The sequence below is a fragment of the Aquarana catesbeiana genome, linkage group LG03, assembly GCF_042186555.1.
Source record: "Aquarana catesbeiana isolate 2022-GZ linkage group LG03, ASM4218655v1, whole genome shotgun sequence".
In the NCBI taxonomy this organism is placed as follows: domain Eukaryota; kingdom Metazoa; phylum Chordata; class Amphibia; order Anura; family Ranidae; genus Aquarana; species Aquarana catesbeiana.
Window position 1 is genome coordinate 238,118,918 of NC_133326.1, and position 17,410 is coordinate 238,136,327.

The 17,410-nt window shown below is 44.0% G+C and overlaps 2 protein-coding genes across 4 annotated transcripts in view; one reads left to right on the forward strand and one right to left on the reverse strand.

Moving 5' to 3' along the window:
* Positions 1 to 13,049, forward strand: part of LOC141131986 (uncharacterized) — a 181,709-nt gene extending 168,660 nt beyond the window's left edge. For both annotated transcript variants that reach the window (XM_073619889.1, XM_073619890.1), the window contains exons 13-14: positions 11,151 to 11,246; positions 11,337 to 13,049. In XM_073619889.1, coding sequence (XP_073475990.1) covers positions 11,151 to 11,246; positions 11,337 to 11,477 — 237 coding nt within the window. In that variant the 3' untranslated portion in view covers positions 11,478 to 13,049. The remainder of the gene's footprint in view (positions 1 to 11,150; positions 11,247 to 11,336) is intronic.
* The window catches only part of ZNF277 (zinc finger protein 277), a 137,802-nt gene continuing 132,853 nt past the window's right edge, over positions 12,462 to 17,410 (reverse strand). For both annotated transcript variants that reach the window (XM_073619892.1, XM_073619891.1), the window contains one exon: positions 12,462 to 12,958. In XM_073619892.1, the coding sequence (XP_073475993.1) occupies positions 12,778 to 12,958 (181 nt within the window). In that variant the 3' untranslated portion in view covers positions 12,462 to 12,777. The remainder of the gene's footprint in view (positions 12,959 to 17,410) is intronic.

Below are 17,410 nucleotides of genomic sequence, written 5' to 3' on the forward strand. Positions count from 1 at the left end.
ACTACTGCGGTGAAACTTTACTCACAATACCCTACATGGTATTATAGCCTGTCAGATATTCATAAAGCAAAAGGTGTGGCCATTGGGTTCCGTAGAGGAAATGCGTTTAAAGTGGAGTCTATGTTGAGTGACCCGTTTGGTCGCTTTTTGTTTTTGAAGGGCACATTGGGTAATGTAGCGTGTACTTTAGCAACTCTCTATTCCCCTAACCGTGATTTTATAGCCTCCACACTTAAGAAACTGAGAGATTTCTCACACGGGTGCATTCTCCTTGCAGGGGACTTCAATACGTCCCTGGAACCTGCTGTTGACACCTCTAGGGGGAGCTCCAGCATGTCCCATGCACGTCTGCGATACATTCGTAAATGCTTACATGACACCCAGTTAGTAGATGCCTGGAGGATTATGCATCCCAGAGAAAGAGATTTTACACATTACTCTCAGGTACACCAGACTTACTCCAGAATTGACTTGTTCCTTATTGATCACCACCACCTACCCATCCTAACGAAATCGACAATTGAAACTTCACTCTTCTCTGATCATGCACCGATTACGCTTTCGGTTAAACTCCCCTCCATGCCTCTCAAATCCACTAATTGGAAATTAAATGAGGAACTCTTTATGGACGAAATTGATAAAAAAAATGATCAACGAAGAGTTATCTTTCTACTTTCAGGAAAATTCACACCCTGACATTTCACCGGGGACACTATGGGAGGCCCATAAGGCCCATATTCGTGGAAAATTAATAGAATTAGGAGCGAGGAAAAAAAGAGAACGTACGGTCCACCAAACCAGGTTGGTCCGTGAAATTAAAACCCTAGAGTACCAACATAAGGCCACACAAACCCAGAAGATATTTCACACTCTGACTGAAAAGAGAGAAGAGTTGAAAACTCTCTTACATGTAGACCAAAAATGACGAGCCCGCCTTGTAGCTCAAAGTTTTTATGAATGGGGAAACAAACCGGGTAGGCTTTTAGCCCGCTCCCTACAACAAAAGAAATCAGCCTCCTTCATAGCAAAAATTAAGAACCCCTCAGCAAACAGTACATGACACTCCTAATATAGCTAAAGAATTCCAGGACTTCTACCAAAAATTATAATGTCCAACCCTCAGTTGCAGATCAGAAGACCAAAGCGGGACTCATTAGGGAATATCTAACGCAAGCAAACCTACCGAGCCTCTCACCTGAGATTTTAGCCTCATTAGAGGAGGATCTTACCACCTCGGAAATACGCTTAGCACTAAAAGCCATGGCTAACTGTAAAGCTCCAGGTCCTGATGGACTTACGGTTGCTTATTATCGATCTTTTTCAGAAATACTACTCCCTTACCTGACTAATTACAGTAACGTAACTTCTAAAGGTGGTAACTTTCGCCCAGAGACTATTCATGCACATATCACAGTCATTCCTAAACCTGGAAAAGATCCCAGTAATTGTGGTAGCTATCGTCCCATCTCACTATTGAACATTGACATTAAGCTTTACGCCAAAGCATTAGCAAACAGACTTCTCCCTCTGATCCCACAGTGGATCTCAAAAGACCAAACGGGATTTATTCCGCATAGGGAAGCTAGGGATAATTCCCGCCGCACAATCTCACTGATGGCACGAGTACGAGGGGCCTCCCAGCCCACCCTGTTACTTTCGACAGATACTGAAAAAGTGTTTGATAGGGTGGACTGGGAGTTCCTTATGGCAACAATGGCCCATTTAGGCTTTGATCCAATCCTTAGAGCACAAATTTTGGCGTTATACAATCACCCCACGGCACAACTACGCATAAATGGCACACTGAGTGAACCTTATACCCTACATAACGGCACACGCCAAGGCTGCCCCCTCTCGCCAATCTTATTTGCCTGTCATTGGAACCTTTCCTTTCCACGGTAAGGCACAACCCTAGTATTCACGGGATAGTAGTGGGTAAATCTGAGCACAAATACTCTGCATATGCCGATGATATTTTGTTTTTTTATCCAACAGCCCCGATAACTCTACCTAACCTCATGACAGAATTCTCAAAATACAGCAACATATCCAATTTGAAAATTAATATGACTAAAACTGAAATTCTTAACCTTTTATTCCCCCTCCTAAGATGACGCAGCTAAAACAAACCTTCCCTTTTAGCTGGCAGTCCAAAACAATGAAATATCTAGGTATTTTCCTCACTCCAAATCTGTCCGCATTATTTTGCGCTATCTCCCCCTTCTAAACACACTCAGATCGGACCTACAGAAATGGTCCCAGCTTGCTCATTCATGGTTGGGGAGAATGGGAGTTGTAAAGATGAACGTCTTCCCAGGGTACCAGTAGGATTTTTTACATTATTATGCTCCTTAATTGGAAAATATATTTGGAACAGGAAGAACCCTAGACTCTCTAGGTCTCTTCTTATCAGACCCAAGAGAGATGGAGGCATGGCCCTACCCGATTTTAAGAATTACTTCCGCTCAATTGTTCTCAATAGAATTTCTGACTGGAAATATCACAGAGACACTAAAATATGGGTGTCCTTGGAAATGGAACTCAGTGGTACAGATCTGTCTACACAAATTTGGATACCAAAGAAATATAGAAACCTATCCCCTGCCACGTTCATCTCTCATGATATGGGACTACTTGTGCAAAATATATAAATGGACATACAATTCTCCCTTGGTACCTCTAACTGGTCACAACTATTTTCCTCCAGGAAATATTGACCCTGGGATCAGCACATGGAACCTTGGCTCTAAGCTTCTGTTACAACAAGTAACTACACCAACAGGTGTGTTGCCTATATCTACATTACTACAGTCTACCACCATCTCAGCCATGGACCATTGGAAATACAGGCAATTAGTAGATTTTGTGCAATCTCTTCCCAAGCCACTGCGATCCTTTTCGGATTTAACTCCTTTGGAAGCCACACTCTCCGATGATCATCCTGTTGAGAAACCTATATCTCACTTTTACAAAATTTTGATATCTTTGTCCTTCACTGGTACCCCTACCTTCATCCACAACTGGGAACAAGATCTGCAAAAAAAATTATCAACAGACCAAATATCCAATATTCTAACCTTGGCCCATACCTCATCAGGTGCTTCTGCAACGGCGGAAGTGAATTACAAATTACTAACGAGATGGCACTATACACCTGTGGTTCTGCACAAAACCTTTCCACAAATTCCATCTACGTGTTGGAGAGGGTGTGGGGAAACTGCAACACATGCTCACATTTGGTGGCTTTGTCCACGGATACGTCCATTCTGGTTGACTGTTTTGCACTGGATTAGAGAAATTCAGGGTTGGGAGGTTCCCAATGACCCATGGTTTGTATTATTTCATTGGACAGACAAACCAGCAGGACCCTATAAAAAAAATCAATCACGCCACATTTACTTAACGCTGCAAAGGCTCTTATTCCTTTATATTGGAAACAATCGGCCATCCCCTCATTACGCCAATGGTTGGTGAAAGTAGACAACTCCTACTACATGGAAGATATGACGCTCACCTTTAGAAACAAATCTGACCTAGCGAAAAAGATATGGTCCTGCTGGTTTGCCTTTAAACTCACCACCGCATACGCGGAAATTATGTCTCAACCCACATAACTTGTTTATAGATCATAACTTACATAGACGAGCTTGGACCGAGGCAGCTCTACCCCCCCTCACATCCCTCCCCTTCCCCCCACCCCCCCTTCTTCTTCATCTATATCTCTATCTTTTCCAATTTCTAACCTTGCTCTTCTCTTTCTTCCCCATTTCTACTACATGGACTACAGAGGTGTACCCTACATGTGACTGTATGTTTAGGTGTAGATGCTGCCATTACTTCTGGAATGGCATATATACAGATATCTCCAGTACCCCGTTTAGGTTGGCGCAAACTACACTTCACTAGTATACATAGTAGATAAGTGATATATACTTTAGATGTACCTTATTATTACAATCCTTCATATTGTGCCTGTTCGCAAGGTCCTTTATTGTTGTTATATACCAAGAAACATGCTGTACACCTCTGTCTCTTTTATACTTATTTATTAAACAACATTCTATGCATTAAGATAAACCTTCTGTGTGCAGCAGCCCCCCTCATACTTACCCAAGCCCCATCTCGAACCAGCGATGCTGCACAAGAGACTCGGCTGTCCAAGACTCTCCCTCCCGATTGGCTTCCACAGCTGTCAATAAAATTCAGTTGGCCAATGAGGAGACAGAGGGGCAAGGTCAAGCCACGGCTCTGTCTCTGAATGGACACAAAGAGCTGTGACTCGGCTCAGCTGCCCCCTTAGCAAGACGCTTGCAGTGGGGGCGCTCAGCAGGAGGGAGGGGCCAGGAGTGCCGGTGAGGGACCCAAGGAGAGGAGGATCTGGGCTGATCTGTGCAAAACCACTGCACAGAGCAGGTAAGTTTAACATGTGTTATTTTTAACCAAACAAAAAAAATGAGACTTTAGTATCACTTTAAAAGGAAGAGGTAGATACGTGTTTAACCACTTCCCGCCCTGGCCCATAGCAGATGACGGCCGGGCGGTGGTTCAGTTATCCTGACTGGGCGTCATATACGTCCAGCAGGATAACATGCTGCGGCGCGCATCGCAGCGATCGGTGTGTCAGTCTGACACACCGCTCCACCGATCTTGGTAAAGAGCCTCTGGCAGGTGGCCACGTGATCAGCCATATCCAATCACGGCTGATCAAGATGTCAATAGGAGGAGCCATTGATCAGCTTTTCCTCACTCGCGTCTGACAGAGATGAGTAGAGGAGAGCCGCTCGGCGGCTCTCCTCACAGGGGGGGTCTGCGCTGATTGTTTATCAGCGCAGCCCCCCCTCAGATGACCACACTGGACCACCAGGGAAGGGGGCAACATGTGGATGGCCAGGTATGTACCCCATGGCCATCCACATGTTCCCAGTCAGTGCCCAATCTGTGCCAAACAGTGACCACAAATGGGCACTGATTGGCACCATTATATTGCAGTGATTCCCAGCAATGCCACCCTTAGGGGCATCAGTGCCACCAGTGTCAGTGTCACTTGTCAGTGCCCACCTATCAGTGCCCATCCGTGCCACCTATCAGTGCCACCCATAAGTACACATCAATGCCACCTACGAGTGCCCATCGGTGCCACCTATGAGTGCCCATCAGTGCTGCATACCAGTGCCACCTCATCAGTGCCCGTCAGTGCAACCATATCAGTGCCCGTCATTGAAGAAAACGTACTTATTTACAAAAATTTTTAACAGAAACAAAGAAAAACTTGTTTTTTTTCTAAATTTTCGGTCTTTTTTTATTTGTTGTGCAAAAAATAAAAAACGCAGAGGTGATCAAATACCACCAAAATAAAGCTCTATTTGTGGGAACAAAATGATAAAAAAATTGTTTGAGTACAGTGTAATATGACCGCGCAATTGACATTCAAATTGCGACAGCGCTGAAAGCTGAAAATTGGCTTGGGCAGGAAGGTGTCCAAGTGCCTGGTATTGAAGTGGTTAATCTATAATTATGCTCATCTTGAATTGATTGTATTGGATTCCTCATTTAGGGCCATATTTATAAAGCGGTCACTGCAAGTGAATCTTCCAGGTGCATGTGTTGTAAATGTCAGTGATTGATTCCCCACTAGTGAATGTCTGACAAAAGTCCAATTCTCTACTTTATTATACATATGCCCTTTTGTGCTGAATGTGATGGTTATAGGCCTATTAAGAAATATCCATTCAAATATACCAGGTGAAACCACCCTCTTTATTAGCATGTTGAAGTCCCCTTAAATCAGTCTTGTTTGCACAGATAATTAGCAGAATATTTTATACTGGTGTGTAACCTGTAGAAGCAGTGCCCGCGGGCTATTGTTTGCATCAAACGGGTTTTGCATTCCTATACACCCTATAGCAGGGGTAGGCAAACTTTGAGAGATGGAGATCTACCTGAGCAACATGGAGATCAAAGACCTCTGGGGTGCGCCTTTTTACTTATTTATAGAAAAAATTACTAGCAAGCGCCCCCACTAAGACCTATATTTCCTTCCAGGGCCACGAACCAAAGCATTGTGACCACAGTGTGTGTACACCCCCAGGTGCTGCCTCTGCAGTTTAAGGGGGACTGGTTGGGCGGTGGTAAAGCTGAGGCTCAGGCTGAGGAGTTTTACTGCCCCCAACCACTAGTGTAAACAAGCTCTAATGCACAGACCACTTTACAAAGTACCACCAAAATGACCCCCTATGCTTAATGCAATTCACTCCCTACCCATATTTCTCACGATAGAGATCTCCTGTAACTTTCTTTATCCTCCCTCAGTACAGACTCCCTGTCCAGCACAGACCAACCAGCTTTCCAACACAAAAGCCCCCACCCAGTACAGACCCAACGTCCCAGTTCAGGTGCCTCAATACAGAAAACCTCCTCATACCTTTCTCTTCCACCCCCCTCCGACCAGATACAAAATTGCAAGAACAGAAGACACCCAGCTTAGAGCGAGAAGTCCAGAGTAAGGGAGGAGATTTGCTCAGGCGCTGAGCTAATTCTCTCACTGAAGCAGCAAAGCAGGTGTGAGCTCAGTGGGGCTGCTGCAGGCACCTCACAGTTTTTTTTGTGTTACACAATGCTAAAGAAATTTTTGGCACTTCAGCAGCCTGCTATGCTGCTTTAGTGAGGGAGGAAGCTTAGTGCCAGAGCAAATTGCTTCCACTGCTCAGCCCGGCCAGCTCTCCTTCGCTGCTCCACCCACTCAGTTCTCTCCTTCTTGATTCGCCCACCTGGCTCCTCTCCTTCCTGATCCTCTGCCCGCCCCACCCATGCCTTCCGTGATCTGCCAGCCGCAGCAGCCCCAGTGAGCCCACACCAGCTTCAGTGAGAGAGGTAGCTCAGTGCCTGAGCAAGTCTCCTCCACAGGTCCACCAGCCTGGCTCTCTCCTTCCCTGATCCGCCCACCTGGCTCCCTCCTTCTCTACCCTGGACTTTTCAACCTGGTCTGCCCAGTATGCCACTGGGCAGTAGCAGTTTAGCCTGAGGTCGACAATGCAGAGACGCAATCTTTCCGTTATCTGGCTGCGATTGACGGGTTGCTGACCCCGACTCTATGGGAACGCAAAACCCCCTTGACGCAGCTGCAGGTCAAATACACAAGATCAACAAAAACAGCACCATCTCAAAGGCTCTAGTCATTTCCTTCACTAAAGGGCATGCCTGATGCAGACTGAAGGAGCTCATTCATGATCTATGACTATCCCTTTGGGGTTAAATGCATCAGTAAGATGTATCCTCCAGGTGGGTCTCCAACACAGAAACTGTTCAGTGCAATGAAGTGACATCAGTGTGCAACCCATTCGTTTGACATGCAGGTCAAATGCACCTGTCAAATTCTGAATCTAAGAAGCGTCTCAAACTGATGCCATGATGATCAACACAGGCCCAAATTGTTTTCCCCCAAGTCACAGACATTTTCCTACTTAAATCCTACGTGGATAAATGTGTAAAAGCTGGTTGAAATAATTGAAAAATAGAACTCTAAAAGTTTTATAACAGGGTTCTAGAGAACTCTAGCTTCTTGTTTTGGTAGAAAGCCTTCATCAACCATCAGTCTGTAACCATGGGAAAAATCACTCCCATTCTCGTTCAGTTTGCACATGGACACAGACAAACCACTATTTCTTCAGAACAACAAAAGTTTGACTGCATTAGAAGACCTAGTATATCGAGGTCATTTCTAAGGATTGCTGTTCTGAGGTGTCTCTTGGACGGATCGCCCATCTTCCACTCCGATCTGGAATAAAGGCATAGAGGTCCCATGTATTGGTGTTTACACCACAAGCCTAGTTGACTCATTGAGCATATGCCCATTTGAGTCCCTTCACTCCGGTAAGCCTTCACACAACCGATGGTGGTTCCATTGCCATTTTTCCACTCAACACCGACGTCACGTGGAATACCTTTTCTTGTTTAGAAGTTTATTTTTCTTCACTATTCCTTCATAGACTTTTTTTTCACATTATATCAACTTCTATATGACTGTATATGGACTTACAGAATATTTGAAGTTTTGTGATATTCACATCACTTTTCACTGCTTTTTAAACATATATTTTTTACTTTTGTGGTCATTCACATTACACTTACTGACTTTTTCCATACATGTATTTGTAGTAGTATAATATTTTATCTTTTGTGGTCATTCACATTATACTTATTGGCTTTTCACACATGAATTTGTAGTAGTAGAATTTTTTTAAGCGCTGCACATATTTTTTTTTTTTAATTAAATATTCTTTATTGAAAGTTTGTATTTCTATATATATGTTTTTGGTTTGCACTTGTTTAGTGTTGTGCTGGCTGCTATCTGACTAATTTTTTGGGTGTCAGCGCGATATATACTATTTTTCCATTTTTATGTAACCATGGTGTGGAGATCTTTCAACACAGACATAATGCAGGAACAGTCAACGAGTACAGACATAGTACTGTGCTTAGAACACCCAGCATGCTCTAAAAATACTGCATTATGGAAGTACAGTGGCTTGCGAAAGTATTCAGCCCCCTTGAACTTTTCAACCTTTCTAACACCTGGATACGTTTATTTGTGAACCATTCCTTTGTAGATTTTGCTGTATGTTTGGGATCATTGTCTTGCTGGAAGATAAATCTCCGTCCCAGTTTCAGGTCTATTGCAGACTCCAACAGGTTTTCATCCAGAATGGTCCTGTATTTGGCTGCATCCATCTTCCCCTCAATTTTAACCATCTTCCCTGTCCCTGCTGAAGAAAAGCAGGCCCAAAACCATGCCCAAACCATGATGCTGCCACCACCATGTTTGACAGTGGGGATGGTGTGTTGAGTGTGATGAGCTGTGTTGCTTTTACGCCAAACATATCGTTTTGCATTGTGGCCAAAAAGTTCGATTTTGGTTTCATCGGACCAGAGCACCTTCTTCCACATGTTTGGTGTGTCTCCCAGGTGGCTTGTGGCAAACTTTAGACGAGACTTTTTATGGATATCTTTGAGAAATGGCTTTCTTCTTGCCACTCTTCCATAAAGACCAAATTTGTGCAGTGTACGACTGATTGTTGTCCTATGGACAGACTCTCCCACCTCAGCTGTAGTTCTCTGCAGTTCATTCAGAGTGATCATGGGCCTCTTGGCTGCATCTCTGATCAGTCTTCTCCTTGTCTGACCTGAAAGTTTAGAGGGACAGCCAGGTCTTGGTAGATTTGCAGTGGTCTGATACTCCCTCCATTTCAAAATGATTGCTTGCACAGTGCTCCTTGGGATGTTTAAAGCTTGGGAAATCTTTTTGTATCCAAATCCGGCTTTAAACTTCTCCACAACAGTATTACGGACCTGCCTGGTGTGTTCCTTGGTCTTCATGATGCTCTCTGCGCTTTCAACAGAATCCTGAGACTATCACAGAGCAGGTGCATTTATACAGAGACTTGATTACACACAGGTGGATTCTATTTATCACCATCAGTCATTTAGGACAACATTGGATCATTCAGAGATCCTCGCTGAACTTCTGGAGTGAGTTTGCTGCACTGAAAGTAAAGGGGCGAATAATTTTGCACGCACCACTTTTCAGTTTTTTAATTGCTAAAAAAGTTTAAAATAGCCAATAGATTTCGTTCCACTTCACAATTGTGTCCCACTTGTTGGTGATTCTTCACAAAAAATTAAAATTTTATATCTTTATGTTTGAAGCCTGAAATGTGGCAAAAGGTTGAAAAGTTCAAGGGGGCCGAATACTTTTGCAAGCCACTGTAGCTGGTCTTAAAATATTTATATGTAAAATAAGATTTTTTTTTTTTTTTACAAATATGTAGCGAAGAAAACAAAACAAAACAAAATTGACCAAATTATTATAGCCTACCTTTACCACTTGCCTACTAGACCAATGCTGACATTTCTCTCCTAAATGAAAAAATCATAATTTTTTTGATAGAAAATTACACAGAACCCCCAAACATTATTTATGTTTTTTACATTTTTTTTTTTAGCACAGACCCTAGAGAACCCTAGAGAATAAAATGGCGGTTGTCACAACTTTTTATCTCACACGGTATTTGCGCAGCAATTTTTCAATTGCGTTTTTTTGGAAAGTTTCATGCATTAAAAAAAAAAAAAAAAAAAAGCCCTAGTAAAGTTAGCCCAATTTTATTGCATAATGTGAAAGATGATGTTATACCGCGTAAATAGATACCCAACATGTCACGCTTCAAAATTGCACACGCTCGTGGAACGGCGCCAAACTTTGGTACTTAAAAATCCCCATAGGCAAAGTTTTCAATTTTTTTACAGGTTACATATTTTGAGTTACAGAGGAGGTCTTGGGATATAATTATTGCTCTTGCTCTAGTGTTCACGGCGATACCTTAACTGGTTTGAACGCCGTTTACATATGTGGGCGCAACTTATGTATGCGCTCGCTTCTGCGAGTGAGCACATTGGGACAGGAGTGCATCACATTTTTACAATTATTTTTTTTTTTATTGTTGATTTTACATTTTTTTTCTAGTCTCTTATTTTTTTTATCACTTTTATTCATATTACAAGGAATGTAAACATCCCTTGTAATAGGAATAGTGCGTGACAGGTCCTTTTTACAGTGAGATCTGGGGTCAATAAGTCCCCAGATCTCACCTCTAGGCTGGGAAACCTGAAATCAAAAAACAAAAAACGATCCTGGCTTCCCAGCCGAGGCGGCGGCATTTTTTCCAAATTCAGAGGCCGGGCATGATGTCATAACATCGCACCCGGCCTCCGAACGATCATAGAGACTTCAGGGACCATCTGGCCTGCCAGATATCTCTATGGTCATCATCCAGCGCCGGTCGGTTCCTCCTCCGGTTTACCAATCGCAGGGGCAAGCCAGAAGAAGCACCGGAGGGCGGCCTGTAAGAATGATCAAGTGGCTGAGCAGCCTCTATGATTGTTCTTATGTTGAAGGGAAATTGCCGGCTGTAAATGAACTGCAAGCATCATTCAGATATCACCACTCAAAGTCCACGACGTCATAGGACCTTAAGCGGGTGGGTAAATTGTTCAATAAATTTAAGACGTTTTAATAAAATGTTTTTATACATAATCTTGTCCGTAATAAGCGAGGTCAAAGACTATATATTAACTGTTCATTATCTGCTGTTTGACAGGTCTTTACTGCATTAAAGACAAACTCCATGCACGTTCCCTATAGAAATTCCAAACTTACCCATCTCCTGCAACCATCTCTTAGCGGTCAAGCCAAGGTACAATATCTCATATCATTTAACACTGCAAATGTGAAAATCATTTTCAATTAAAATTTTGTACTTACTGCAACCTTTCAATTTTTTTAGGCTTGTGTTTTTGTGAACATCAGTCCTGATATAAAAGAAATTGGAGAAACAATTAGCTCTCTTCAGTTTGGTTCATCCATCCAGCAGATAGCACTTGGCAAGCCTACGCCACATATTTCGAACGTGAAGACTGGGCAATGATGAAACCTCATCAAGGGATGTTTACTACTTGCTATATTATATCATTTATTTTGGAAATCAAACCACAAATACCGTAATTACGTGTAGCTAAATGAGCTGCATGTGAAGACTCCAATAAAATAGACTTTACGCAACATCATAAAAACGTATATGTTTAGGTTTACCTTTTGGAGTCTTGAGTGATCAGACAAAACCTATAGTGACAAGAACAAATCCTTCAAGTAGAACTATAGGCAAAACTTTTTCTTTTTGGATAGAGTAAGGGAGGGTTATAAGCCCTGTCAGTTTATTTTTGCCATTTGCATCCCATTGGGGAGATTTATCTTCACTTCCTGTCCCATAGCCAAAACAGGAAGTGGCAGAAAATCCCTGCAAATTGACAATTCCTTGGGGACCCCATTGAAAAATTTCCCCTCTGTTACTTTTCTGGGGACAACAAAAAAAATTTGGAGTTTTCTTTACATTCATTTTCAATGAGAATGGTAAACAAGACAAATAGAGAGGGTGAATCTCCTTAACGGGGGCACAGACAGCAATAAAACCTAAAAGGTGTTCTAATCCATTTCCACTCTATCCAAAACCAAAAGACAAGTATTGCCTTTAATTATACTTTAATAGTTTTAGTGAATTCAATTTCACTAAATTTGCATGGGAGTATAACTGTTGGAAACTATGAACCAGAAAAAGCTATATAAACTGAATAATGAGCATGGTAGGATGTTTTTAAATAGTCATTTTAATTTTAAAGATGAACTCCAACATTTTTTTTCCATGACCCTTTCTTACTCTATCCAGAAATCTATCTAGACAAATACTTTTGACTGGAATGTACTTTTTGCAGATAGGACACGAATATGCTCCTAATTCTGTCTAAAATCCATATACAATTCTTTTAGGTCAGTATACTGTCTGAGCAGCATTCTAATAGTCTTATTGGCATACGTAATAGACTACAGTGCATTAGAAACAATTATACCTCGCTGCTAAAGCTGGAAAACATTTCCTTTTATTAAGAATTAAAAACTTCATATTTAACAATATATCATAAGGGTATAATAATAGCATGTTATATGTCCTGTTTAATTTAAACAAGAATTATAAAGACATTTAATTAGTACAATTGAACTTGTGCAGTGGAAGATGGAATCCACTTATTTAAATTGTGTGACAGGTATTATGACAGCTATGAAAACTGTTCCCTTTGTGGCAGATACCCACTCAGCACAGACTCTGCTTCAAAAAAAAAAAAAAAAATAAGAACTGAAAGGAGAAACAAATACAGGTTTATTATATTCCACATTTAACTCCTTATGACACTGTCCCGTACTAGCTGGTTAAGTACGCTTGTCTTTCTTAGTGCTTCCAGCCTTGAAAGATCTTCTCCAATAACCGGGAACTCCTCATTCTGTGCGGTTGTCTCCTCCTCACTGTCAGATAAGGTGCACAAGAGGGAATCATTTTCATACGTGGGAAAGTAATATCTGCCAAAAAACATAAATATGTTACTTGTCACTTCACATGTAGAATCATTCTAAGTGAGAACTTGCTTTAAAGTGTATGTTACCCTAAATATTTTTTTTGCTTTTTGTGTTTTTTAACATATGTGTATTTTAGAAATCATTGTCTCTATCATTTTCATTAACTTTTTCCACCTGAAGTACTTAGTTGATCCTGCCAGTCACATTTCTTCCTTGTTTTAAAACTGTTTTAAACACACAAAGCACAGAAGCTGAATGGTCAATTTGCATCCTTTGGTTATTTAGATGTACGGGACACTGTGAAGACAGAGCATGCTTGTATTGGGTAGTTTGTTCAGCCACCACTCCCCCCAACCAATCACAGCCTGTCTCTGGTACACACCCCTTCCCACTCACAGCCTGCCTCTTGAACACACCCCCTTACTCAAGCACAGTCTGCATCATCCTTTAAGGCCCGTACACACGATCAGAAAATCGGCAGTAAAATTTCATACGATCTGCCGATTTTCTGACTGTTAGTATGGTGCTTTCCACAGCCAATTACAACGTTTTGGAGGACAAAAACTCTAAAATTTTTGTCTGATGTAAACACAACATCCGATTTTTGTTTAATTGGTACAGTTTTTGGCCAAAAAAAAAAATCGTAAGAGCAAGACTACGCATGCTCAGAAACAAAAGAACACAAACAAAACAATGCAACACATTGCAACACATTACATCACTTCCGACGTTGAATTCTGTCGTACGAAACTTTTCTTATGGTGAGTATATGAGACCAGAATGCAACAAAAAACTGAGGAAAATTTGTCCGATAATCTGATCGTGTGTACCAGGCTTTAGGCTGAACAGCCAATGGAATACAAGCACAATGGGGTTGATTTAACTAAAACTGGAGAAAGCAAAATCAGGTTCAGCTGTGCATGGTAGCCAATCAGCTTCTAACTTCAGCTTGTTTAATCGAAACTGGAAGCCGATTGGTTTCTATGCAGTGCTGCAACAGATTTTGTACTCTCCAGTTTTAGTAAATTAACCTCAATGTGTCTGCACATCAGGAAGAAGAGTTGCATGGTCACACTTTGTAACCATGTAAAAAAAAAAAAAAGAGACAATAAAGAATTTCTGGAACTAAGCAAAAACAGTTATGGTGCCTGCATAGTTAAACTACTTTAATTTAAAAATGTTATTTTTGTTACATTTTTAAGCAGGTGCAAAAAAATAAACACATGTGCTATAGAAAGCATCCCCTCTTTCTTTTGGTTTCATGAACTAGCTTTGCATGACATTCTATGCAGTGCTTGTTTGCCATGTTTGTTAATAGAGTGGCTAATGTATAGTAAGTAGCAAAGTTGTGGAGAAAATGCAGACTGAAGTTAATCAGCTGTTTGAAGCACTACAACCGTTGAAACAAAAAATAACGCTAATGCCGCGTACACACGAGCGGACTTTCTATCCTACTTGGTCCGGCACACTTTCCGACGGACTTTGTCCGCCAGGTGCGCCGGACTTTAAAACGAACGGACTTGCCCACACACGCCGGGATTTTCCGGCGGGCTAAGTCCGCCCGTCTTTCCGACGGACTTTCGCCGGAGTTCCGGCGGACTTTCAGAATGAACGGACTTGCCCACACACGGACAAGTCCGTTCATTTTGAACGTGACTCAGGTGCGACGGGACTAGAAAAGGATGTCAATCTTGCCGCTTTTATCGGCTAGATTGACACCTTGCGAGCCCCGTCGCGGGGCATACCAGGCCCTTAGGTCTGGTATGGATTATAAAGGGGAACCCCGCTACGCCGAAAAAACGGCGTGGGGTCCCCCTAAAATCCATACCAGACCCCGATCCGAGCACGCAGCCTGGCCGGTCAGGAAAGGGGGTGGGGACGAGCGAGCGCCCCCCCCCCCCTCCTGAACCGTACCAGGCCGCATGCCCTCAACATGGGGGGTGGGTGCTTTGGGGGAGGGGGGCGCCCTGCGCCCCCCCCCCCCCAAAGCACCTTGTCCCCATGTTGATGAGGACAAGGGCCTCTTCCCGACAACCCTGGCCGTTGGTTGTCGGGGTCTGCGGGCGGGGGCTTATCGGAATCTGGGAGCCCCCTTTAATAAGGGGGCCCCCAGATCCCGGCCCCCCACCCTATGTAAATGAGTATGGGGTACATGGTACCCCTACCCATTTACCTAGGAAAAAAGTGTAAGTAATAAAACACACTACACAGGTTTTTAAAATATTTTATTAAACAGCTCCGGGGGGGGGATCTTCCTCCGGCTTCGGGGGTCTTCTTCCGGCTTCGGGGGTCCCTCCGCTTCATCTTCTCCCGGCGTCCGGTTGGTTCTTCTCTGCTCTCCGGCCTCTTCTCCCGGTGTCGCAGGTCTTCGGCCGGCCCCTCCGCTCTCTTCATGTAGCTCTATTGCGAGCGGAGGTCCGGACTTCTTGGCTTCTTGGCTTCTCTTCTCTTCCCCCAGATGTTGACACGACGCTCTCTCCGGCTGGACTGGTCTCTGAGGGCTGCGTTGTGACTTATATAGGCGGAGACCCCGCCCCCATATGATGTCACAGTCCCTGGGCATGCTGGGACTGTGACGTTTTAGGGGGCGTGGTCGACCACGCCCCCTAAAACGTCACAGTCCCAGCATGCCCAGGGACTGTGACATCATATGGGGGCGGGGTCTCCGCCTATATAAGTCACAACGCAGCCCTCAGAGACCAGTCCAGCCGGAGAGAGCGTCGTGTCAACATCTGGGGGAAGAGAAGAGAAGAGAAGAGAAGCCAAGAAGCCAAGAAGCCAAGAAGTCCGGACCTCCGCTCGCAATAGAGCTACATGAAGAGAGCGGAGGGGCCGGCCGAAGACCTGCGACACCGGGAGAAGAGGCCGGAGAGCGGAGAAGAACCAACCGGACGCCGGGAGAAGATGAAGCGGAGGGACCCCCGAAGCCGGAAGAAGACCCCCGAAGCCGGAGGAAGATCCCCCCCCCGGAGCTGTTTAATAAAATATTTTAAAAACCTGTGTAGTGTGTTTTATTACTTACACTTTTTTCCTAGGTAAATGGGTAGGGGTACCATGTACCCCATACTCATTTACATAGGGTGGGGGGCCGGGATCTGGGGGCCCCCTTATTAAAGGGGGCTCCCAGATTCCGATAAGCCCCCGCCCGCAGACCCCGACAACCAACGGCCAGGGTTGTCGGGAAGAGGCCCTTGTCCTCATCAACATGGGGACAAGGTGCTTTGGGGGGGGGGGCGCAGGGCGCCCCCCTCCCCCAAAGCACCCACCCCCCATGTTGAGGGCATGCGGCCTGGTACGGTTCAGGAGGGGGGGGGCGCTCGCTCGTCCCCACCCCCTTTCCTGACCGGCCAGGCTGCGTGCTCGGATCGGGGTCTGGTATGGATTTTAGGGGGACCCCACGCCGTTTTTTCGGCGTAGCGGGGTTCCCCTTTATAATCCATACCAGACCTAAGGGCCTGGTATGCCCCGCGCTCGCCGCAATAGGAAGATTTGTTTTTCCTATTGCAGCGAGCGCGAGATGCAATACCATCCCCTCGTGTCGTATTTGGTCTGTCGGACCAGCCTACACACGAGCGGGCTTTCCGTCGGACCAGCACACACACGAGCGGACTTTCCGCCCGAAACTGAGTCCGACGGAAAGATTTCAAACATGTTTAAAATCTAGGTCCGGCGGGCTTTTGGGAAGAAGTCCGCCGGAAAAGTCCGCCGCCGCCCACACACGGGCGGATTGTCCGGCACACTCTGGTCCGCCGGACCAAGTATGCCGGAAAGTCCGACCGTGTGTACGCGGCATAAGTTTTCTAAGTTTTGCAATGTATTTCTTTTAAGAAGAAATGTGAATACATACTTTCAGATTAAAACCGTGGCTTTTCAGTTCCCAACAAGACAGGCGCTCTAAATAGGTCAGTTACTTGGATCCATTTCAAATTTATTCATCATTTAGTTCTTCAGTCAACTTACCACATCACTGAATCAGATAAGGCCTGCATGCAGTTTAACTTGGAACACTGCAACATACTTTTCTACAACATTATTTGGGCAATAATACTTTTGGTGTAAGCCAAATATTGGGCTATAGTTTGGGTCAGGGGTCTCCAAGCTATGGCCCAAAGGCCACATGCAGCCCGTTAAAAGATTTAATCTGGCCCACAGCTGATGTGCATACTGAGGATACAGATCAGTTGGTCTTTGATGGCAAGAACCCAGATGCTTGAGGGACCCTGATGGGGACCCAAATGTAAAGGGAACATTGATGGAGACCCAGAAGTAAAGGGATCCTATGGAAGCACAGAGTGCTGTAGGGGGGGGGGGGCTGAACTGAGATTCATCTTGAATAAAATGTTTTGACAAGAGAGAGAAGCCTAAGGTTTTTTGAAACAGAATCTTTTCCTTCCAGAGGGCCTAAGGCCAAGTTCTAGTCAAGTATTGGTTGTTAGAAAGGCCAGAATGTGAGGC